The sequence below is a fragment of the Aegilops tauschii genome, chromosome 1 (assembly GCF_002575655.3).
Source record: "Aegilops tauschii subsp. strangulata cultivar AL8/78 chromosome 1, Aet v6.0, whole genome shotgun sequence".
Classification (NCBI taxonomy): Eukaryota; Viridiplantae; Streptophyta; class Magnoliopsida; order Poales; family Poaceae; genus Aegilops; species Aegilops tauschii.
In genome coordinates, this window is record NC_053035.3 from 307,125,980 (window position 1) to 307,148,754 (window position 22,775).

At 49.8% G+C, this 22,775-nt stretch overlaps 1 protein-coding gene across 3 annotated transcripts; it reads left to right on the plus strand.

Moving 5' to 3' along the window:
- Positions 1-12,819: 12,819 nt before the first annotated feature.
- Positions 12,820-15,101, plus strand: LOC109752553 (uncharacterized). 3 transcript variants are annotated; one of them, XM_020311453.3, is made up of 8 exons: positions 12,820-13,113; positions 13,189-13,265; positions 13,415-13,456; positions 13,565-13,606; positions 13,903-13,986; positions 14,143-14,230; positions 14,400-14,497; positions 14,598-15,101. In XM_020311453.3, the coding sequence occupies exons 1-8, from the start codon at positions 12,945-12,947 to the stop codon at positions 14,616-14,618; spliced, it is 621 nt and encodes a 206-aa protein (XP_020167042.1). In that variant the 5' UTR covers positions 12,820-12,944; the 3' UTR covers positions 14,619-15,101. The 3 variants fall into 3 exon arrangements, with proteins under 3 accessions (XP_020167042.1, XP_020167043.1, XP_020167044.1); XM_020311454.4 differs by lacking the exon at positions 13,565-13,606 and having other exon boundaries at positions 12,822-13,113; XM_020311455.4 differs by lacking the exons at positions 13,415-13,456; positions 13,565-13,606 and having other exon boundaries at positions 12,822-13,113.
- Positions 15,102-22,775: the final 7,674 nt, after the last annotated feature.

Here is a 22,775-nt window from a genome sequence, read left to right on the forward strand (position 1 = left end):
GGTCGCTTCCTGTTCCTCCGACCGGCCGGGACATCGCGCACCCGTCGCCGTCCAACCACCTCGCCGGCGACATCCGACGAGGGGATAAGGCCCCACGCCTCCCCGCCTCCTCGATCCATGCCTCCACTCACCCCACCTACCTCCACCCACTCCCCTCTCCATCTCGGCCGCTCTCTCCCTCGCTCTCCAGATCCCCTCCCCACCTCAACCGAGCGCCGCCGTCGCCATGGCTGTGCCGTAGCCGCGGCCACCGCCCACCTCGCGCCTCGCCAGCACGTCCACAAGACACGCCGTTGACCTCTACCTCGACTACGCCTCACCATCGAGCTCGAGGAGCAGCGCAGGCCGCGGATCGAGCCGCCCCCTTCCGCTTCGGTCGCCGGCGATCTTCCTCCTCTCCGACGCTCCTGCTGCTCCTAACCTTCCAAGGGCCACCGTGTGTGCCGCTAGGTGAGCTCCTCCGTCTCCTGCTCCCCTCCTTTTAGCCTCTTCACGTGTCGTAGCTAGCTGTTGTCGCGCCCGAGCTCTGTTCGCCACCGACGAGCTCGTGGCCGTGGTCATAGCCCTTGTCACGCTCGCCTGAGGCCTCCGTCGTGCTCCTGGTGTTCTCATGAGCCCAACACGCACGCGCATGCCCCCTCCCGTGCCTCCTAGCGCCGTCCCCGATGAGCGCCCGAACGCATTGCCGCGGAGCTCGCCGCCGGCGAGGCTCCGGTCACCATTTGGTCACGGGCTCAAGCCCGTTGGACTCGCCGCACCACGGGGATCCTCCCCAGCCTTTTCATTCACTCCGTAGCGCGCTGCTTCGCCATCTCCGTCGCACACCCGAGCCAAGCCGCCACCGCTGCAACTCGTCACCGGCGCCCTTTCCGGCCTCCCCAGCTGCTGCCGCTGCTGCCACTCGACGTGGCTCGTTCACCGCATCCGAACGGCGCCTCTCGCGCGTCAAATAAACCCCGGACGGCTGTTTCCGAACATCACCGACGATGCGCCGCCGCGAAACGGCCCGCCGGAGTTACTCCGGTCACCAGCGCCGGCGTGGGCTGACGAGGACGCCTGGGGCCCGCTCCCTGAGCCACTGACCGTGGGCCCGTGGGGCCTTGTTGACTGAGTTGACTCAGTCAACTCTGCTGATTGGGCACCCCTTGTCAATGACAGGCGGGTCCCACCCACAAATTAACTTTGGTGTAATTTAAAATGTTTAATTAACCTAAGCAGCCACTAACACCTGGGGCCCACCCCCTTATTTAACTCTGTTTAAATAAATTGAAGTCTGTTAACTCTCTGTCTATGACATGTGGGTCCCACTGGTCCCACAGGTCAGTTTTGACCTGGTCAGCGAGTCTGTTGACTGCTGACATCATCCCCACGCAATGCTGATGTCATTTTTCCTTTTCTGTTAATTCTATTCATTTAAATAATTCCAAAAATGCTTTAATCTTTGAAAATTCATAGAAAATAAATCGTAACTCCGATGAAAATGTTTTCTGCACGAAAGTTGCTCAGAAAAATGACACGAACCCGAATACGCTACCCACATACCTGTCAGATGCCTCTAACTATCTGAACATGGAACTTTTCCCCTCCGGTCATCTGTCTGACACAGGTCCGGTACCGGGAATACATTCCCGGTTGAATTCCCCCTTCACCTATATCGTGCAATATTATGTTAGCTCGACCCTAGTTCTGCTTATCGTCTTGTCATGCTTAGTGGTACCTCTGTTTGCTCTGTATTTACTGTTTCTTCCCCCTCTTCTCTCCGGTAGACCCCGAGACCGATGATGCCCCCGTGATCGACTACGTCGACGACGACCCTTCTTCCCTTCCAGCAGAGCTTCCAGGCAAGCCCCCCCTTTGATCATCCCGATATCGCCCATTCCATTCCCTCATGCTTGCATTAGATTTTGCTACTATAATTGATTGCTCCTATTCTGATGCATAGCCTGCTTTTGTAACCTGCTTAGTATAGGTTGGTTAGTGATCCATCAGTGACCCCCCCACCTGGTCCTTGTTGCCCCTGCTTCATCATCGACGACTCGATCAACGTGATCAACGACCAGAGCCCGACACCTCACATCACATCAGGCCCCTTTTGTTGCTCGACTCTGCAGAGTTACCATCAAGGGCCGAGGGTGGAACCTCATACATCACTCCTGATGAGATCTATGTAGTGTAGCTATTCGGTCGTGGTCATCGAGGGTGATGTCCTCCTTAACCACTTCCGATACGACTCTGTCATGCAACCCCTCAAGTGTGAACCTCGGGGGTGGTTCCTCTTACGTTCACCTTGATGATTACATCGAGTGGAATTCATTGGGGGTGATTCCTCGGGTTTTCCCCTTGATGTTTGGACACATGGATACTTGGACTTTACCACTGTTACTTGGAAAGGCGGGTCGACCCTGAGGGGTACCCGCGAGTGATGTGGAGACGGGTTGACCTGGAGGGTGCCCGCGAGATAATTACGAGGCGTGGCCGGGCATTCCTAGCCCTTGCTGCAAGTCCTCGAGACGGGGCAACGGGATCACATCTTTCGTGAGTCTCTGCTTGTTACCGCGCGTTCCTAATCCACTACGATTTGGATATTTGATCTGAGGGGCCTCTGGCCTGATAGCACTAACCATCACGTGGGCATAGTATGGGCGTTCTGCGTCGTATGCATCAGCCGAAGATTAATAGACGTCAGCGACTGAGCGGCGCGCGCTGGGTTGGACTGGTAAGCACCTGCCTTTTTGAAGGAGGTAGCTAGGTCTGCTCACCGGCCGCGTACGCAACGTGCAGGAGTTCCCGGGGCGATGGCCCATGACCCCTGGGGGCATAGGTTTAGTCCGGCGTGCTGACCTCTCTATTAAGCCTAGGTCGGGTTGTGGCGTATTGTTTGGCCGAGGCCGGGCATGACCCAGGAAAGTGTGTCCGGCCAGAGTTAAGCGAGCGTGGTGGGTAAGTTGGTGCACCCCTGCAGGGAAGAAAACATCTAGCGATAGCCTGTCGTACGGTAACGGACACTTGGAGTTGTATCCCGATCGATACAACTAGAACTGGATACTTGAGGTGATAACTAGATAGTATGGCTCTGGGTTTGCTTTCTCGCAGGGAGTCGAGAAAGGATCTCTGGCCGAGGTTGATAAAACTACTACTATTTTACTTTATGCTACTCTTATCTCTTCTGATGCTGCAAGATGCTTGGAGCTGCTTGAAGATGCTAGTCTTCGATAGGCTAGGCTTTCCCTTTCTCTTCTGGCATTCTGCAGTTCTGTCCACAGATACAACCCATTTCATTGATACCGATGCATATGTAGTGTAGATCCTTGCTTGCGAGTACTTTGGATGAGTACTCACGGTTGCTTTGCTCCCCCTTTTCCCCCTTTCTTCTTCTTTCCGGTTGATGCAATCAGATGTCGGAGCCCAGGAGCCAGATGCCACCGTTGATGCCTACTATTACGTGGAGACCGCCGATGACCAGGAGTAGTTAGGAGTAGGGATGGCAATGGGTACCCATTATCCATGTATCCGGTGGGTAAAAACCCTATTAGGACAAGGGTACGGGTTAAAAAAATATCTATGGATACATAAATAGGAAAATTTCATACCCATCGGGTATAATGGGTATGGGTACGGTTTAGTACAACCCATACCCGTGTGCCTATGTACCCGCATATAATTTGATAAATAGGCCTTAAATATTATTATCCACATATTGCAAATGTATTACCTGTACATAAATCATGCAGCCAAGGACCTCATCATGAATTCATGTTAGGCCATCACGCGATAATAGCTAGCCCACGAATGAAGCCACGAGCCCACCTCTAGAATCCCATACGTATATCACGTATCCCTTAAAAATATATCACGTATCCCTATATGGCTACTATGCGTGATTGAACCCCTCAAAAGAAAATTCTATGCGTGATTGACGTCCAGAATTGCCGCGCAGGCTTGCGGCAACCAACAGATCGATCTCATCTTCTCGTCGCCGCCAGCCAGCGCTTCTAGCCACTTGCCGCCGCCTGCCAGCGCCTCCAGCCGCTTGCGGCCAGTGCTGCATGGACATGGACCGAGGGGACTATGAGCATAGCTTGCGCCGTCGCGCGTGGACGGGAACCGCGAGGTGGAGCTGCAGCTCGGCGACCACCACGGCCAAGAGCAGGCAAGCCTACCCGGAGCCCTGATCTTATAGTTTGAATATATTTTTTGAATATATTTTGAATATTATGAGCACTGATCTTATAGTTTAAATATATTTTGTTGTACATAGAGGATGTGATGTATTCATGTATATGAGCATTCATTGATTTTGCATAGACATTATGTATATAGATGACGTGATGAAGACGACTTTTGTGTCTATATGTGATGATGATTAAGAATGAAATATTTTGTTTCAACAACAATTTATTTTTGTATGTAGGTTTTGTGATATATTCATGTACATCAGTACACAACACCCTTGATATCTGCATAGAGATGCATGATGTGTGTATATGACGTGATAAAACAATTGTGTGTGATGTTTGAGTATGAATATTTAATTTTCATGGAAATATGTTTTTTATATAGATGATGAGATCTATTCATGTATACGAACATCGATTTCTGCAGTGATACCAGCACCAACATCCAACTAGATGTCCCTCGTGAATCCGTCGATGATATATTTGCCCCAATGGATGAAGATGGAGATTGTGTTGTCATTTTAGACGACGAAGATGGTCAAGAGGAGGAGCTAGGAGAGGACACTGAAGTTGGCAAATGCAAGCTAACTTCTACAGTTTGGTGTAACTAATGTAAGTTGACGCATTGCTCAAATTATTGTTATAAGTTGTTGTTTATGTCTACGTAGTGCTCAAATTGATGTGTTGCAAATCCGGGTAATTTTACCCACGGGTACCCGTTTACCCTGACGGGTGATGGGTATGGGAAAAAATTGTTCCCGTCGACAGGTATGGGTACGGGTGATGGGTAAGATTTGGGGCGATGGGTAAGGGTATGGGGTGGCTCCACCCGTACCCAAACCCTGCGGGTGCCATCCCTAGTTAGGAGGCTCCCAGGCAGGAGGCCTTGCCTTTTCGATCGATGTTGCTTTTGTACTAGCCTTCTTAAGGAAAACTTCTCTAACCTATGTCTGTACTCAGATATTGTTGCTTCCGCTGACTCTTGTATATTCGAGCTTATGTATTCGAGCCCTCGAGGCCCTGGCTTGTAATATAAACCTTGTATTATTTTAATTTGTGTCTAGAGTTGTGTTGTGATATCTTCCCGTGAGTCCTTGATCTTGATCGTACACATTTGCATGTATGATTAGTGTACGATTAAATCGTGGGCGTCACAAGTTGGTATCACAGCCGACTGCCTGTAGGTAGCCCCCTTCCAACTCCTTGGCCGAAGTTGAGTCTAGTCATCCAAAATTGTTTTACTAACTTGGCTGTGTGGCTTACGGGCCCACGTCGCCGATGGGTGGTACTAGGAACTTTTATTCCTCGTCTATACTCTGGGATTCTGACCTCTCTTCTATTCAGGTTAAACATTTTACTAACTCTGACATTAGGTTCTCGTACCCACTTCCTCCCGGAGAGCCCCGACATTATCGATGATCGCCTGCGTCGCCAGAAGATTCTGCGGATACTCCTCGATGTTTCTCGAGACTCTGTGCTCACTGCCTTACAGTTCCTGACCACTGGTAATCCTCGTGAATAACCTCATTGCCGCTTGTACCTTCATCCCCAGTTGCTCATGTTGTTACAAGATACCCCTAGCACTCTCCGTTGTTCCGAGAATCTTTGTGTCTTCTGCTTTGCAGCTTCTTTTTGCACTAAGGATAATTCACTTAACCGGGGTCCGCTCATCCCCAGTTGTTCATATGCTTTTCAAAATACTTGTAAATACTATCCGATCTTCCGAGAATCCTCTTCAAACTATTGCTCTGCAAATACTTGTCTGCTTGCATTATGGATGCTTTCCATATGTGTAGCAATATTCATTAGTATCCTTTGACACCGTCATTTTGATCCTATCGATTCAACATGTGTGTGAAAGCACGCAATCATCAGTTGATCCTTCTAAATTATCTTTCCAGCTCAGACGTCATTTTGAACATGAGTTGGTTCTCGACCAATCTATTTGTCATCGATTGTGCCCCTAGGTCTATTCAACTTATCCATCCTTAATCAGAGTGTTCGCTTCCGATCCATTGATTTGGAAATCATAATTCCTTTGCATTTGAGCTTTGAATTAGTCAGTTGTTTCTATAATCTGATCTCCTTGCATTCTTTCTTCTTCTGGTTGGGTACCAATGCTCACATCAGATCCCTTGTGGACTACCACATCCTTTGTTGGATCATTATCCGACAGTGCCCCTCGTATTTAATCACCTTGTGAGTTCTTCCCTGATACATAATGCCTTTGGTAAATTATATCCTCTCCTTTGGTCAACCATGCTCTACCTTTGAGCTTGTGTTAGTTACTCTTTAAGTTTGTGGTATATGTTCCTAAGATACCCCGATTGGTTGAATCTATGCCTTCCTTAATCTGTGTGAACCAGAAGAGTTTTCACAAGTTATACTATTCTGGTGTTTTGCCAGATATAATTTCAACACTACAACTTCATCGAAAGCGAGAAGTGAATGGAAGGTTATGCATTTGAAGAAGTGGGAGTCAACCTTGGACTTTGTGTTCATGCCCATGGACCCGATGTAGAACTTATCATGGAAGCTTCTTGTGATATTAATAATCCCCTTGTTATAAGTTCATCTGATAACTATGTTTGGTCCTTTGCAACCGTGGTTCTGCCATGATTGTTCCCTTTGATTCCATTTCTCGGACAAGTTAAAGCACTTGTCTTATGCAGATCAATACATCTTCGCAACCTCTATCTTGACCTTCCTTCGAGTATTACCCTCCGGCGTCTCGAGAATAACAAAGAAATGTGTTGCTTCCTATGAGTCTTCATCTGGTATTGCTCCTCAGCGATTCTAATTGCCCCGGGTTCCGAGTTATTAGTCACTCGAGAACACCGATAAGTGAATCGATTCCGCACTCCGATTCAATAACTCTAAGTAATTCTCATTCCTTATGAGTTTAATAACCCTTCAAGTCATTCCTAACCTGATTGGCTATTTCATTATCGTGCCAAATTTTAACGGTGCTACCTGGTCCTCTTTCTCGGAACACAATTTTTGATGATGATCTAACCTTACGTTGATCTTCCTCGTCATATCATTTCGCCTTGAACAGCAAGCTTGATTTTGAGTTTGTGTCATATCCTTGGTTCCAATAACCTTTCGCTTCATCATTCCTTTTACTTGATGTCATCGCAGACCGATTACATCTTCATGAAATCTCTCAACAAATGTGTTGTGATCATCATCGGCATTCTGAGCTCTTCCAGGATATCAATTGATTTCATGATGAGAAATACCATCCTTGCCCCCTCGATGAATTGTTGCTGAGCCCGTTGGCCACATCCTCATCTTTTCCTTGCTGAAACTGTATGACTTAATTATAAGCTGTTTTCGATGGATTCTTTGTGAATCCAAAGTCTGACCTTTACCGATGACCATGTCAATGCTATCCTGAAGCATGAATGTGGTACTCAAGCATCAACAAGAACATTGGAAACATAATGCTAATTGTTTCTTGATCAATTATCCAAACACCATTGTATGGGTAACAACATGAATTCTCTCGCCCCTTTATCTGCTTGGTTATCTACTTGTTGTCCTGTCGTGTATGGGAAAGATATACTCTTGATAATTGGGTATAAACACATTTCCTTTCCGTTGGTATGATTGATATACTAATCATATTTTCCTTTCCATTGTTTTGTTAACCTTTCATGTAATCTAAATTATATGAGCAGAGATAATTCCCTGCTTAGGTAAACACCTCGGTGTACAATTTGTCAGTAAGACCATGTTATTATTGCTGTTGACATTCCGGTAACCACCGATGGACGAGAACTTTGCCTATTGGTCCGCCTCGTTCAACGAGCAGGAAAATAGTTCTCTTCGTCCCTCGCCCTTGGTACCAACGTGGTTGGCAACATAACTGACAGTCTATCATCTGACATGCCTTGCTATCGGCCCCCTTTCTACTTTTAACCCACATGGTGGGCTCATAACCCACAGTTCCACAGGATCGGAACCTGACTCTCCTGTATATCTTTGATTTCAAAATATTCTTGCAATTGGCTTTGTATCATGTCACAGCCACCTTTTGAGAGATGATCTATTCCCGATGCTCTGAACCCCTTTCTCACACTCTTTTCAGGTATCGATCATTTGTCCATTCGCTTGAAACTTCTTATTGTACCTTCATATTTTTCTCTCGACGTTTTCTTAAATTTCAACTCGAGAGATACTTCTATCACATTCCCTGCATTGTTCACCAGACAATTAACCCTATAAGGGTCAGTTCACCCGAAGTTACTCTTTACTTCCCCACTTAAATATCGGGACGAGATTTCTTGTAGTGGAGGAGATTTGTAACATCCCCAGCATCATACTACAGTAATCTCCCCCTAATGAAGGTCACGTCATCATGATCATCATGCCAAAATGCCACTTGTCCAAAATCTGCTTCAAATTCAAATTCAAATTGCATGTCAAATATTTGCTTCTTCTTTCATGCAAATAAAATAGTTCATCCTATGGAAAATAATCCCTAGATATTTGTCATGTTGAAGCCAACATTTTTGGAATTCCCAAATTACCCTTGAGGATTTATTATCTGGTCCACCAGTATTTAAGATGTCCTTTTCATTTTCTAAAAATGCTTGGACAACTGCTGAAGGCCCCAAACTTTTTGTGGCAGTGCCCAATTATTCTTTGAAATTGTTTTGACCAGTGGCATATTTTTGCAAAGTAAGTTGTGTCTAAAAGAAAAGCAAAAGCTGCTGGAAAAAGAAAAAACCAAAAAAAAGAAAAGGAAATGGAAAAGCAAAGGGATGGGAGAGCCCCTGGCCTTCCCATGGGCCTTGGCCCATCCCAGTAGGCCGGCCCATGCCCCCTCCCCGGTCGCTTCCTGTTCCTCCGACCGGGCGGGACAGCGCGTGCCCGTCGCCGTCCAACCACCTCGTCGGCGACGTCCGACGAGGAGATAAGGCCCCGCGCCTCCCCTCCTCCTCGATCCACGCCTCCACTCACCCCACCTACCTTCACCCACTCCCCTCTCCATCTCGGCCGCTCTCTCCCTCGCTCTCCAGATCCCCTCCCCACCTCAACCGACCGCCGCCGTCGCCATGGCTGTGCCGTAGCCGCAGCCACCTCCCACCGCGCGCCTCGCCAGCACGTCCACAAGACGCGTCGTCGACCTCTACCTCGACTATGCCTCGCCATCGAGCTCGAGGAGCACCGCAGGCCGCGGATCGAGCCGCCCCCTTCCGCTTCGGTCGCCGGCGATCTTCCTCCTCTCCGACGCTCCTGCTGCTCCTAACCTTCCAAGGGCCACCGTGCGTGCCCCTAGGTGAACTCCTCCGTCTCCTGCTCCCCTCCTTTTAGCCTCTTCACGCGCCGTAGCTAGCTGCTGCCGCGCCCGAGCTCTGTTCGCCGCCGACGAGCTTGTGGATGTGGCCATAGCCCTTGTCACGCTCGCCTGAGGCCTCCGTCGTGCTCCTGGTATTCCCATGAGCCCAACACGCACGCGCATGCCCCCTCCCGTGCCTCCTAGCGCCGTCCCCAATGAGCGCCCGAACGCATTGCCGCGGAGCTCGCCGTCGGCGAGGCTCCGATCACCATTTGGTCACGGGCTCAAGCCCGTTGGACTCGCCGCACCACGGGGATCCTCCCCAGCCTTTCCATTCGCTCCGTAGCGCGCTGCTTCGCCATCTCCGTCGCACACCCGAGCCAAGCCGCCACCGCTGCAACTCGTCGCCGGCGCCCTTTCCAGCCTCCCCAGCTGCTGCCGCTGCCGCCACTCGACGTGGCTCGTTCACCGCATCCGAACGGCGCCTCTCGCGCGTCAAATTAACCCCAGACGGCTGTTTCCGAACATCACCGACGATGCGCCGCCGCGAAACGGCCCGCCGGAGTTACTCCGGTCACCAGCGCCGGCGTGGGCTGACGAGGACGCCTGGGGCCCGCTCCCTGAGCCACTGACCGTGGGCCCGTGGGGCCTTGTTGACTGAGTTGACTCAGTCAACTCTGCTGACTGGGCATCCCTTGTCAATGACAGGCGGGTCCCACCCACAAATTAACTTTGGTGTAATTTAAAATGTTTAATTAACCTAAGCAGCCACTGACACCTGGGGCCCACCCCCTTATTTAACTCTGTTTAAATAAATTGAAGTCTGTTAACTCTCTGTCTATGACATGTGGGTCCCACTAGTCCCACAGGTCAGTTTTGACCTGGTCAGCGAGTCTGTTCACTGCTGACATCATCCCCACGCAATGCTGATGTCATTTTTCCTTTTCTGTTAATTCTGTTCATTTAAATAATTCCAAAAATGCTTTAATCGTTGAAAATTCATAGAAAATAAATCGTAACTCCGATGAAAATGTTTTTTGCACTAAAGTTGCTCAGAAAAATGAGACGAACCCGAATACGCTACCCACATGACTCTTATATATTCGAGCTTATGTATTCGAGCCCTCGAGGCCCCTGGCTTGTAATATAAAGCTTGTATTATTTTAATTTGTGTCTAGAGTTGTGTTGTGATATCTTCCCGTGAGTCCTTGATCTTGATCGTACACATTTGCGTGTATGATTAGTGTACGATTGAATCGGGGGCGTCACAATCATCGAGTTGAACGTGTGCATAACTCAGAGGTGTCGTACGTTCTATGCTTGATCGGCCGGAACGAGAAGAAGTTCGACTACATCAACCGCGTTGTCAAACTCTTCCGCTTCCGATCTACGAGGGTATGTAGACACACTCTCCCCCTCTCGTTGCTATGCATCTCCTAGATAGATCTTGCGCGAGCGTAGGAATTTTTTTGAAATTGCATGATACGTTTCCCAACACACCGAGGAGGACCGGTTCGTGTTGATGAATTCGGAGAGCATGGATGCAATGACAAAAGAATTTTGGGAATTGAGAAGAATGAAGATCATGTGTCGGAGAAAGATGGAGCTTCGAAGTCTTATGGCCAATGGGTTGGGTAATGCAGGTGGTGGTGTGGGGTTTGGAGGGGGGTTTGCATTTGACAATGTCAGTGGTGGTGGCTTCAACATTGGTGGTTTTGGAGGTGGTGGCGGCTTGGGAAATGGTGGTGGAGGTGGGTTTGGAGGTGTTGTTGGATTCGGCATTGGGGGTGGTGGTGGTGGTGAAGCTTTTGGCAACGGTGATGGAGGTGGTGGTGGTGGTGCTTCGGCAAACGATGTTCATAATAATGGTGGTGCTCATTCTCCGGTCCAAGTTGTTGAAGATGGAGGTGCTAGCACCCGCGATGGTGGCGACGATCTTCGCAACAATGAGGAGTTGCTTGATTTCCTCATGCATTCGATCATGTTTTTTTCTTGTTCCCGCATTTTGTACGGCTAAACTTGCTACTTCGTATGTTGCATATGATCTTGAATGTGATGAACTAATGAGACTACGTATATATAAATTTCATGCATCTATATGCAAGCACTTGTTAATATTTGCCCTATGATTATTTTACGCTACCACAAGGTCAGGTCCTCTAGTACGTGAACGGCGCACCACGCACGGCGGCAGCCTGTCGCTCGTAGCCTGCACCCTATGCTACGGTTTCTCCTGCCTCCCACCGGCGTCGTCACCGGTCTACCTTGTCTCTTGTGGTCTTAGGACCATGGAGGTGCGGTGGATCTCGGTCCTTGTCGGCGGGAGGGCTTCGTTTTCTGATGTTTTTTTTTAGTTTGTTTGGGTTTGTGTCCTACTTAGAGATGCGAGGTAGAGGCGGCTCTCTGCAGATGGAATAAGGTCCTCCCACCTAGCCCCCGTTCTGATGGTGTTTCTAGTATCGTTGGAGGGCGTGTGAAGGTTTGTCTCTGACAGATCTCGTAGATATCATGGGATTCGGTCGGCGTTTGTCTTAGGTGGATCCCCGTGGACCCGGTCTTCGTTCTTCTATATTCGTGTGTCTACAGGATGGATACTTCTGATCTATGTTTCTCTTCATCGGTGGTGGTTGTTGTTCTGGTGCGTTGGTCCTATGGGGCGTTAGCACGATGATTTTCTGACTGTCTACTACAACAATGTTTGCCCAGCTCCGATGTGGGAGGGGCGATGACGCCCGATGCGCCTTTGGCTCGCTTCAGTGTATGTAGTCGTCGCTAGGTGGTCTATGAACCGGAATGTATTTTTTATTTCTGATATTCTTTGTACTATCTTGACGGTTGATGAATAGATTGGAGTTTTTCCAAAAAAAAAAGCCGGGTCCTCTAAACCCGTCGTAAATTTTTAGGTGACGAGTTTTAAGGATCTATTTGGTTAGACGTCTCGCGGCACCGCAGCAAAATTTACAGCCCGTCTGAGTTTTGCTAAGCAAAATTCACTTTTCTAACCTGTGGACGTAACAATATCACAAAATGAACCGGTGACGAAATTTTTTCATCCGGCTGATCTTTTTGTGTATCGCCAGACAGTTAGACACCACATTACACTGTGCAGTGTCTGGCTCCCACGCCCTACACGCCTAGTCAACTACAATGTGTCGTGCCACTAGTGCGACGCTTACACTGCATAGTGTAGCGTCTAGCTCTCAGGCGTTACACATTGATGTAGCATTTTTCAGGCAGTCTGGAGTGCGACGTCGGCTAGACGTGAGCGTTGTACAATGTAGTGTGTCTCCTAACGGGCGCTACACAAAAGGTCAGCCGGATGAATTTTTTTCGTGATATTTTTTCGTCCACGGGTCAAATTTGTTGTTTCTGCCGTTTTGCTAGACGTGGCTTCAGACGAAACCCTGACGGAACATAGACCACGTACAAAACCACACAAACACAGAAGGATAACGTCGCCGTCGTCCTCGCCGCCGGCGCCGATGACTTCGCCGTCCGCCCCCGTCCTCCACCGCCAAATCCTGCCCAGACCCTTAGTACCCTCCTGCCGCGTCTCGCCCCGCACCCCCGCATCCGTCGCGGCGCAGCCGTCGCCGTCGCCGAGGAGAATATGGCGCCTGCCCCTGCTCCGATCGTCGCTGCCTCCCGAAGGTGCGCGCGCGCCGCCACGCACCTGCAATATTCCCGGTTTCCTTCCGCACATCTGACGCGCATCCGTCGTCCTAGGATCCCCGGCGGAGCTTGTAGCAGAGGACTCCAAGTTCGTGCCGCTGAACGCCGAGGACCCGATGTACGGACCGCCGGTGAGTCGCCGCCAGTTGCGCGTTACAAGAGAGTGTTATTCCACGCCCCCGCTGCATATACATATAGCTTCTGTTGCCGGTGAAATATAGTGATTTTGTTTACTTCGAAATGCTGAGATCAGTGTCACTGAATTGTGACCCCATTTCAGGCATTGTTGCTCATCGGATTCGATAAAAGCGAGACCGTCAAGGTATTCGGTTCACAGGATTGTTTGAACCCGCGTGATGCTTGCATGCCGATATTGACAGATAGAACGTAATTTACAAGTAATTCCTGTGAATTTTCGTAACTAGAGCAGATTCAGGAGTTCCTAAAGGAGCTGGACGGTGATTTCCTCAAGGTAATTAAGTTTTGCGCCTGCTGTAACAGAAGTTTACAGAGAAAGGAACAGGTTCGGTACATTTAACTGCAGAAGAATAGAGATTGAACAAATACGAGTCTTCTCCACCGTTAAAAAAATAGTCGTCTTCTCGATTACAGTAAGGAATAAGATCAAGAAATGAGTCTAGAAAAAAAACCACTGAAATGGAGTAGCGAAAGCTTACTCTCATTCAGAAACAAACATGTGAGACGAAAATACTGTAGAATGTTTGTCATGCGATCCTGATAGTTCAGCCAAACTTGTTCTTGCGTCAGGTGATTCATTGTACAGAAGAAATGACGAAACAAACTTTGTGGGATGCTATGCACACTGAGCAGCCTAATGTAGAAGCTGTCAAGGTAGCAACACTTGCAAACATGACATTTTCAGTCTTTACTGCCCTTACTTACACTCTTGTGCTGAAATAACAGCCTTGCCAAATGCCTTCAATCACTTCTTTCATAGCCTTAAATTTTACCGTGGATCGCTAGTTAACATGCGTGTTCGGTTCACAGATTATGAAATCTCCGCAGAGAATATGCATCTTTTCTGGTCTGACCGGTGAGGAGATGATGATGTTCATCAACGCCTTCCCAGAAACAGGTACTAGTTCCTTAGTCCTAGGTCAAAGGAAATTCAGAAACTGTAAGAGAAAAAACAGCGTCTTTCCACACACTCAAACAAAAGACTGTGTGACGAAATAAATTCTAGTGTGGAAGCTTTATCTCAGGCCGTGTGTCATCAAACTGACGAGCTGTTGCTCACTGTTCAGGGTTGGAACAAGCCGCTTTCGCAGCACTTGTTCCCAACAGCGCAGAGAAGGTTCTTGCTGAGGTGATCGAGGAAATAATGGGTGACCATGAGATGCTGGTTTGTTGCTTCTGACTACTGCCAACTTCTGTGTTCTTCTTCTGCCTTCAGTACCTGCAGACCGAATGAGTTTTTTGCTTTCTTGCTTCACTACCTGCAGACGGGAAAGAATTCAGCATGAAGGTAGTATGTCTCAGGTAGTGACCTGTCCGCAGAGACAAAATCAGGCAGCATTGAACTGATCCTCAAATGGTCTCTTGAAATCGTCCGCTCCAAGTGATCCACCGTGTAAATGTCAATCCTTCGACTGTCTCCATCTGCTGGTAAATGTTAATCTACTAGCTACTGTTTCAAACCCGCAGCTGCAAGCCCTGCAGCTAGATCACTGTTCATTTGAAACTGAGATGAACATTACTGAGGCTTTTCTTGACGTAACCATGTAATTACAATCTTTTTTGTTGGAAGCACTTAATTCTTGGACAGTTCTTCTGGTGTTCGATTAAGGCACAGAATCTCTCAGCATGCCTATCCACATACAACTTTTATTCCTTTTTACTCCATGAAAAGGATGGTACTCTGTATCCTTTGCTTCAACCGTGGTGCTACAGTGTAGTGAATAATTCTACTGTCTACAATGAATAATACTATATTTTTTTGCGGGAAACAATGAATAATACTATTGTCTTTCTTGAAGTAGTACGGATGAGGATCCTGGCATGTGAGAAGTTTGTTTAATCATCTGTGTAAGACAATTATATCATGAGTTATGCGGTAAGAGTTTGCTATCTCTTTGTATATACAAGTCCTACTTGGCGGCAAAGTGATCTGAAAACAATGTAACCAAATGGTAGAGAAGATAAAATAGCAAGCCTTGTTCTTGTCGCCTCTCTGGCTGTGCCTCTGCACGCCGAGGAGGGGTGAGGAAAGGGGGTGGATGGTGGTTTCTGGTGTGCAGATACTATATTCTCAAGTAGCACTCATGATCAAGGGTTGTTTTCCATACACCAATAATCAAAAAATTAAGTTGGGCGATATTGTTCTCTATAGCTGTGTAAGATAACACCTGAATCATTCGCGTTTAAATCACATTTTAAAGTGCTAGAGTTAAAAGAATGATGATGATATGGTTATAGCAAAACTGAAAGTGAATTTTAGTCACAAGGCACGCGGATATTCATGCCAAAATACACAAACAAGTGTGTGTTCTTAGCAAAAAAAACTCGGTGTTTTATAATGGGCTACATTCACTTATGTGGGTCTCAATTTGGAGCTGAATATGTAACAGTTGTTGAGAAAGTTGTCTAAGGCTAGTTTCAAGAGATTAACACTGGCCAAGGGCGTCTCTAGCCCGACCCCTAAACTTAAACTCCTCAAATTGACCCTCAAAACTTGAGGAGTTGAATATTTGTGCACTTAGCATTTCCCCAAAATTTTAAGGGAAACGTTTGGGGTGCCCCAAGGGAAACGTTTGGGGCCGGGGCACCGGCCGAAGCTTCGGCCGGTCCAGTCCACGCGCGCACGCCGCGACCCAGTCGGGAGCAACCACGTGGCGTTGCGAATCTCGCCTCATTTCTATCTCGCAGCTCCGCGGATCTCGCCCCATCCTCATCTCCTGCAGCGCCGGCGCCCACATCTCGCCGTCGGCCATGGAAGGTCGAATCCCCGCGCGTCCATGGATGTAGATCTCACCCCGCCATGCTTTACAGCCCGTTTCGCCATTGGATGCAGCCCGTTGACCAATCCCCATCCCCGGCGGTTGCAACTCCCACACGTCTCGTGCTTCTGCCTCGCCGCCGACGAGCCGGGCGGCGATGGTCGACACCGGAAGGCTTCTGCAGAATCGTCGCACCCCCTCATGTTGCAACCGTTTAAAAAAAAGCTTCATCCCCCTAGATGAAAAGCTTCAACCGGATGTAGAGAAAGCTACAAGCGGTCAGCGCCATCGCCGGAAAGCTACAACCGTTGGCATGAAATGCTACATCCTTCGATTAAAAAAGCTTCAACCGAAACGACATAAAAGCCTTGACCAAGTGCTGCTAAAAAGAAAATAGCTACAACTTTTGGTAGAAAAGCTTCAACGGTTGTTGGAAAAAGCTCCAACCATTGAGAGAGAAAGTTACAACTAGACACTATGAAAATAAGAAAGCTTCAACCAGCGACGGCTGGAGGTGGAAGAAGATGATAAAATGCTGCAGTTTTGCTACATGCTTCAACCGGCATAGATTTTTGCTACAACTGGCATAGCATTTTGCTACAACTAGCGTCACGTTTTGCTACAACACACAGCCGGCTTCGCGGTTTTGCTACAACTAGCATCTTTTTTGCTACAACCGGCATAATGTTTTGCTACATCCATCACGGCCGAGCTGCGACCCAGCACGGGTTTCTGTGAATTCCGGCGGCGAGATCCAGCACGGGGGGCAGGGGCGGATGCTGCAACCGGTCGCCGGCGAGCTGCTACGGGCTCGCGGCGAGCTGCAACCTCGACCGGCCATAACGGAGCTCGAGCCCAAATCCATGGCGGCAAGGAGGTCATGACGTATGTAAGACATGATTAAAGCAATCCCAAGGCGGCTTGATAGGTGGGGGAGCCCCTCGTCGACGTGATTCGGCCGCGGGGAACGAATAACAGGCGGATCTAGCCGCCGCCGCGGCGGATCGGGGACGGGCAGTCGCGGGGGGATCCAGCTCCCTTGTTTTCCTTGCTGTGGCTGTTCGTACACGGTCGCAACAAAACTGTTCTTTTTTGCTGCAACGGTTGCTTCAGTCCGTGTATGCGCGCAGATCTAACGGTCCATGCAAACCGCATCGGACGGCTGGGCCTCGACCGGCCCAACTATTGGGCCGGTGCGCCGGCGCAGATCGCTGCCCAAATTTTAACCCCCCAAATCACAAAGTTGCACAAACTTGTATTTTTTTCAAATATGATTTGAAACAGGATTAAGATAAGTGCACACTTGATTTGCATACTCTCGAAAAAAAAGATAAGTGCATACTTACATAAACATGCCAACATTATCAAGGGCATAATAGAAAAGGTTTGATGAAAAAGACAACACGCGGAGCAAATTAGGAAAAAAGGAAGAAAATTATACGCACCATGGAGATGGATCATCAGTCACATCGTCTCCGCAAGGAGAAATGCTATCAAATACATGCTCATCTTGGTCGTATGAGAGATCTGGAATACATGAAACGACTGCATCTTCGGGAAGAAAATTCCTCGAGTCAAGGAGGTGATCCTGGCCATCAGACGTCAGATTGAGCAACGGTGCCTTGCCGGCGCAAGCTGTCTAGCGCTCTCTTTTGGAGACCTTTTTGTGAGAGCTTAGCAGAGGTGGGATTTTCGTTTTCATCGTCGACTATCCTGTAAATGTTTTATTTCTCCCTGCTATTAACAAGAAAAACCAGCATTTTACTCTTTGTTGGATCTTTCGCCAAAAAAAGATACCCCTTTCATTCCATAATATAAGATATTATTAATTCAATATGTAAGACTCATCAACAGTTAGGGTAGTGATCTTGTCCATTTTCCAAACCAGACATCCAGGTTCGTCTCTCCAGCATTGCAGGGCAGAAATAGCTTTCTGCCTTCTTTTCAGGTTTCCGTAGCGAAATTGTTGGCTTCGTGAACAAAACCAGGAAGTGGTCCCTTTTCGTGAGATATGTTAGAGATATATTTGGGATACTTGTATTTGGTAGTCTAGGATTTGTAATCCGTCTTTTACCTTATCTTCAAAAGAGGCGTCTTGCCCTTCAAGTCTCGTACTCAATATATACTCGCCCTCCATGCTCAATAATACATCCATCATATTCCGCAACAATCCCTCTTTCTCCCTTTTAACATGGTATCTATCGCAAGTCGATTTTAAACCCTAGCCGCCGCCGCTTCCTCACCCGCGCGCCGCCCCCGGGGCGGTTGGCCTCCATGACCGCCGCCGGGGGCTGCACCGCCCGTACCTAGGGTTCGTCCGCCGGTCGTGTTGGCCGGCTGCCCTAGAGAGTCTTTTTCCCCGAGCCTTGCTCCGGGGTTTTCTCTCTCCCGCCGGTCATCTTGATCGCGCGGTTTTTTTGGTTTTCCGATCTATTCTTGATCGGTTTGCGTCGCCCACCGCCGCCGTCGACCCCGAGTGCCTCTACTCCGACCCTGGCGCGACCAGCCGGCCTCTCCTCCGACCCGGCGGCCACGCGCGCCGAGACGGCCCGTCAGGGCCAGCCACCGTCCGCGCGTCGGTTCGCCCGTCGCCCTGCGTCGGCCGTCACCGCCCTGCTTCGACCGGGACACCCGCATCGCCCCGACCCGGCGGCCTCGCGCCATGCGACGGCCAATCATAGTCGTCGCTCGCGCGCCGGCCCGCCCATCGATCCACATCACCCGCCTCCGCCGCGTCTGCACGGCGGCCCGGTACCTCGCCGGCCTCGTCCTCGGCTGCGTCGGGACGGCTGCGTCAGGCTCATTGGCTGCCTCAACTCGGGCGCCGCTGCTCCGTTGGTCACTCGGGCCTCGCTGCCCGGGCGCCGGCGTTGCTTTGGCAGCCCGGGTGCCGGTGCTGACAAGCTCGTCCGCACGACGTCCCACGCCGTCCGTCGTCGCCAGCTTCATCTCGGACTCCGCCGCCACCACGTCTTCACCGAGCGGCGTCCCCGACCTCGCGCGCGATCGGCTTGATCATCCGCTCGCCGCCGCGATCCGCCTCATCTACGCCGCGCGACCGACCTGGCCCGTCGGTTACGCGCGCCTCCGCAGGTCCCGTGAAGATCGTCCCCGAGTTCAGCGCGCCTCTCCACCGATCGAGCATCGGGTTGCCGCTGCGTCGCCCCGTCGGGCCGCAGCGCCGCCGCCCCGTGGTTCTCCTCGCGGCTGCATCGACTCGTGCGTCGCCGCTGCGTCGCCCCTTCGGGCCGTAGTGTCGCGATACGCGGTCCCTGCCGCCGCCCCGAGGCCGTCCCCGCGGTTGCACCGACTCGCGAACCGCCGTTGCGTCGCCCCTTCGGGCCGCAGCGTCGCGGCCCGCGGTCCCGGCCGTCGCCCCGACCCGCCTGCCGCCGCTGCGTCGCCCCTTGGGCCGTAGCGCCGCAGCCCACGGTCCACTCCGCCGTCACCGCGCATCGACCTCCCGTGATATGCACCGCGCCGTCTTCCTTGGCGCGGAAACGCCACCGTTCGCGGCGGTCTTCGTCACGCTGTCAGGGTTCTTCGCCTACTTCGAGCACCGCCGCCGCACTCCTAACCTAGCCACCGCCGCCGTCGCTCTTCTTTGGCCGCCGCCGCGGCTACCTCCGTAGCTGCCGTCGCTGCCCGTCCACCCCACTTCGTCTTCGTCCAGCACCAGCTCGTCGCCAGCGTCGCCGTCATCTACCCCGACCACTTCATCTACTCCGACAACCGCGGGCGACATGGGCCCCGCGCCGATTGGTGCCGCAACCGTCGTCGAGTCCTTCTCTGCTGGCCTCTCCGACCTCTTCGACATGGCGTACAGCTCGTGCAGGTCCCAGTCTACGCATGCCCGGTGCTGGCAACACCGCCGCGTGCCTTCGTCCACGACGTGTCCCCGGGCCTGGCAAGCCTGGTGCGACGCTTCGTCAACTTCGTCTTCGACCGTCTACGCATGCCCGGTGCTGGCAACACCGACGCGTGCCTTCGTCTACGATGTGTTCCCGGGGTTGGCAAACCCGGCGCGACGCGTCGTCAACACCATTCTTCTTCCTGGCGCATCACTTCTTCGACACCACTGCGCCCATGACTAACTCGGCGCCTCCTTGCGCCTGCGGCTCCACGACGACTCCCTCGACACCGGCTACCCCGACTCGACATCGACCACGGCGTTCTTCGCACGGCTACCTCGACCACGGCTACACCACCCTGCGCTCTCGGCTACATCGACATCGGCACAAAGGGCTATCATCCGCTTGAGCAACTCGTCGGCTTCCTCTACAGTCAACGCGTCCGTGACGCGACACCGTCCACGACGCTCCCTCTAGGACTGCGGGGGGATGTCAGTCCGTCGGCTGCTATTCTCTCCAGTCTGACCGTCCGCGACGCTCCTGTTGTTCGCAACGCTACCGCTACGACTGCGGGGGATGTTAGAGATATATTTGGGATACTTGTATTTGGTAGTCTAGGATTTGTAATCCGTCTTCTACCTTATCTTCAGGAGAGGCGTCTTGCCCTCCAAGTCTTGTACTCAATATATACTCGCCCTCGAGGCTCAATAATACATCCATCATATTCCGCAACGATCCCTCTTTCTCCCTTCCGACAAGATACTAGAAAAGAAATGCATCCACGCCCAAAAACAAAATTTTGTACAGTGCCAGTGTCACTGCGCATGTGCCACTCCCGAGCTCCCGTTGATGATGATCCCTGCTTGGAGGAACATGAACAATGGACATGCGTGCGTGTCACCCATCCTCTTGCTCGGTGCACCGCAGTGCGTTCGCTGACTGATTCCTTTTTGCCGCTCACGTGTGCGTGCGGCGATGCACATCTGTCTGCGGCCGGTGTACAAGACTTAAAAGACCATGGGGGATTGCCTGTAGTTGGTACACACCTCACAGAAAAGAGAAAACCATGCATGTGCTGACGTTGATCAGCGTGGTTTCAGTTTCAGGATCGACAGCTCACCGTGCACCAAGCTACTACTAGCCTGTCCTCCACTCGGAAAGAAGAAGAAGCCGTTTGTCCTCATCCACGTAGAACGTTGATCAGCGTGACACGTTGCCCAGCGTGACAAGACACGTCTCCCTTCAGAAACGGACCGTCAGAAGAACGTCCATCGCAGGACTCGTTTCAGCTGATGCTTTCCGCTCTTGGACACGAAGAAAAAAAGGGAAGTGCGACGAGAGACTTCTGGATCCGAACAAACAAAAGGTTGAACAACGACACGTCCGTGGCATTCTAGTACACTGCCACTACCAGCTACGGTTTGCATCCAAGGCCCGAAGAGTAGAGGAAATTACATCTAGCACCAGCGAAGCACATTTAATGTTTTGACCACCAATTCTTTTTATCTCCGGTCTTCACCAACAACAGTTTATTCTAGGGAATTATTAAAGTGTTTGTATGGAAAATGTATGTGTAGATTTATCTTGGAAAATACTTTAATAGTGTTTACTTTTTTTTATCGAATGACCTAAAACATCGTAGGTTTAGGTCAATTTCAAATATGAAGTTGCTTACCACATATACAACATGTGGTCTTTACTAGTTTCATGGTTGTAGTTTAAGTAGAAGTTCGGCTAAGGTTACATTTCAAAATAGTGTCGGTGTCTAAAACATCGTCCCATCAAGGGCTAGAAAGAATATTAGTGAAAAATAAGTATGCGCTTATAATTTATAAATGTTGGTTTTTGCGTGTTTTGTTCGTTGTCGGCCAAACAAGCCAATTGCTCATCAATTGACCCATCGTGTTTGTTGTTTATGATTGTTGACATGAGTGGGTGTGCCTAGTTATCTACGACCTGAGAACATGGGCTTCACAATTTACATGTACTTAAGATAACTTCAATAACTACCATGTGACACTCGTGGTAAGCAATCCAAACTTGATGAGAGAAAAATAACTTCAATAACTAACTCAGAATTCATTAAAAAACACTGAAAATTGTGTATTTATTTATATACATCTTCACATTTTTTAAAAATAGACAAAAAATATAATTTAAATTGTAGACAGCTAGTGTAAACTCAATACAAATTGTTTTGTATTTTTGAAGAGAGTAGCATGACACCCCTGGAACCCCACTAAATTCGCTTCTACCTAATTTTCTTTTGGAGCCCAAGGATTTTATAGTCGCCTCTATCAAGTTTAGCAAAGCAGGATAAGCCCATGGATTCTCTTTCTTATTCATAAAAATGAAAAGGTAGAACTCCTGCCGATTGCCAGAGAAAGGAACTTAAAGCTCAGCTCACGTCTAATCTCGGGATCAATCAACTGGCTCAAAGCCACCCGCAAGCTAAAAACTGTCCATAGTAATTTTTTTTCTTTTTCTTTTGAAAGATCCAGCAAATTTCTGGCATTTCATATATTAAGCAGAAAAAAAAAACAGTCCATTGTATCCAAAGTCCAGATCATGCATCTCATATGGGTCCAAAAGGACAACCACAGGGGCTCCATGTGGCACGTGAGATCCAACTTAGAAAAATCACCAGTACCGAAAAGACCTGCCGCCTGCCGGCCCATCGCGCCAACCCCTCGCTGACAACCAAAAGCCCACGCCGACCCCACACGTCAGTGAACCGTCCAGCCCGTCGCAAAAGGCGAGCACGACGTCTCTCGGGCTCACGGCCACTCGCCGGCCAGCGCCAGGGTAACCGAACCGCTCTGGAAACCCGGGG

Bases quoted from the DNA above. Each gene is read 5' to 3' on its own strand.
- LOC109752553 (XM_020311453.3), top strand. From the start codon at position 12,945: ATGACTTCGCCGTCCGCCCCCGTCCTCCACCGCCAAATCCTGCCCAGA. The intron at 13,457-13,564 runs GTATTCGGTTCA...TAACTAGAGCAG, and splicing joins ATAAAAGCGAGACCGTCAAG to ATTCAGGAGTTCCTAAAGGA. The intron at 13,607-13,902 runs GTAATTAAGTTT...TTCTTGCGTCAG, and splicing joins TGGACGGTGATTTCCTCAAG to GTGATTCATTGTACAGAAGA.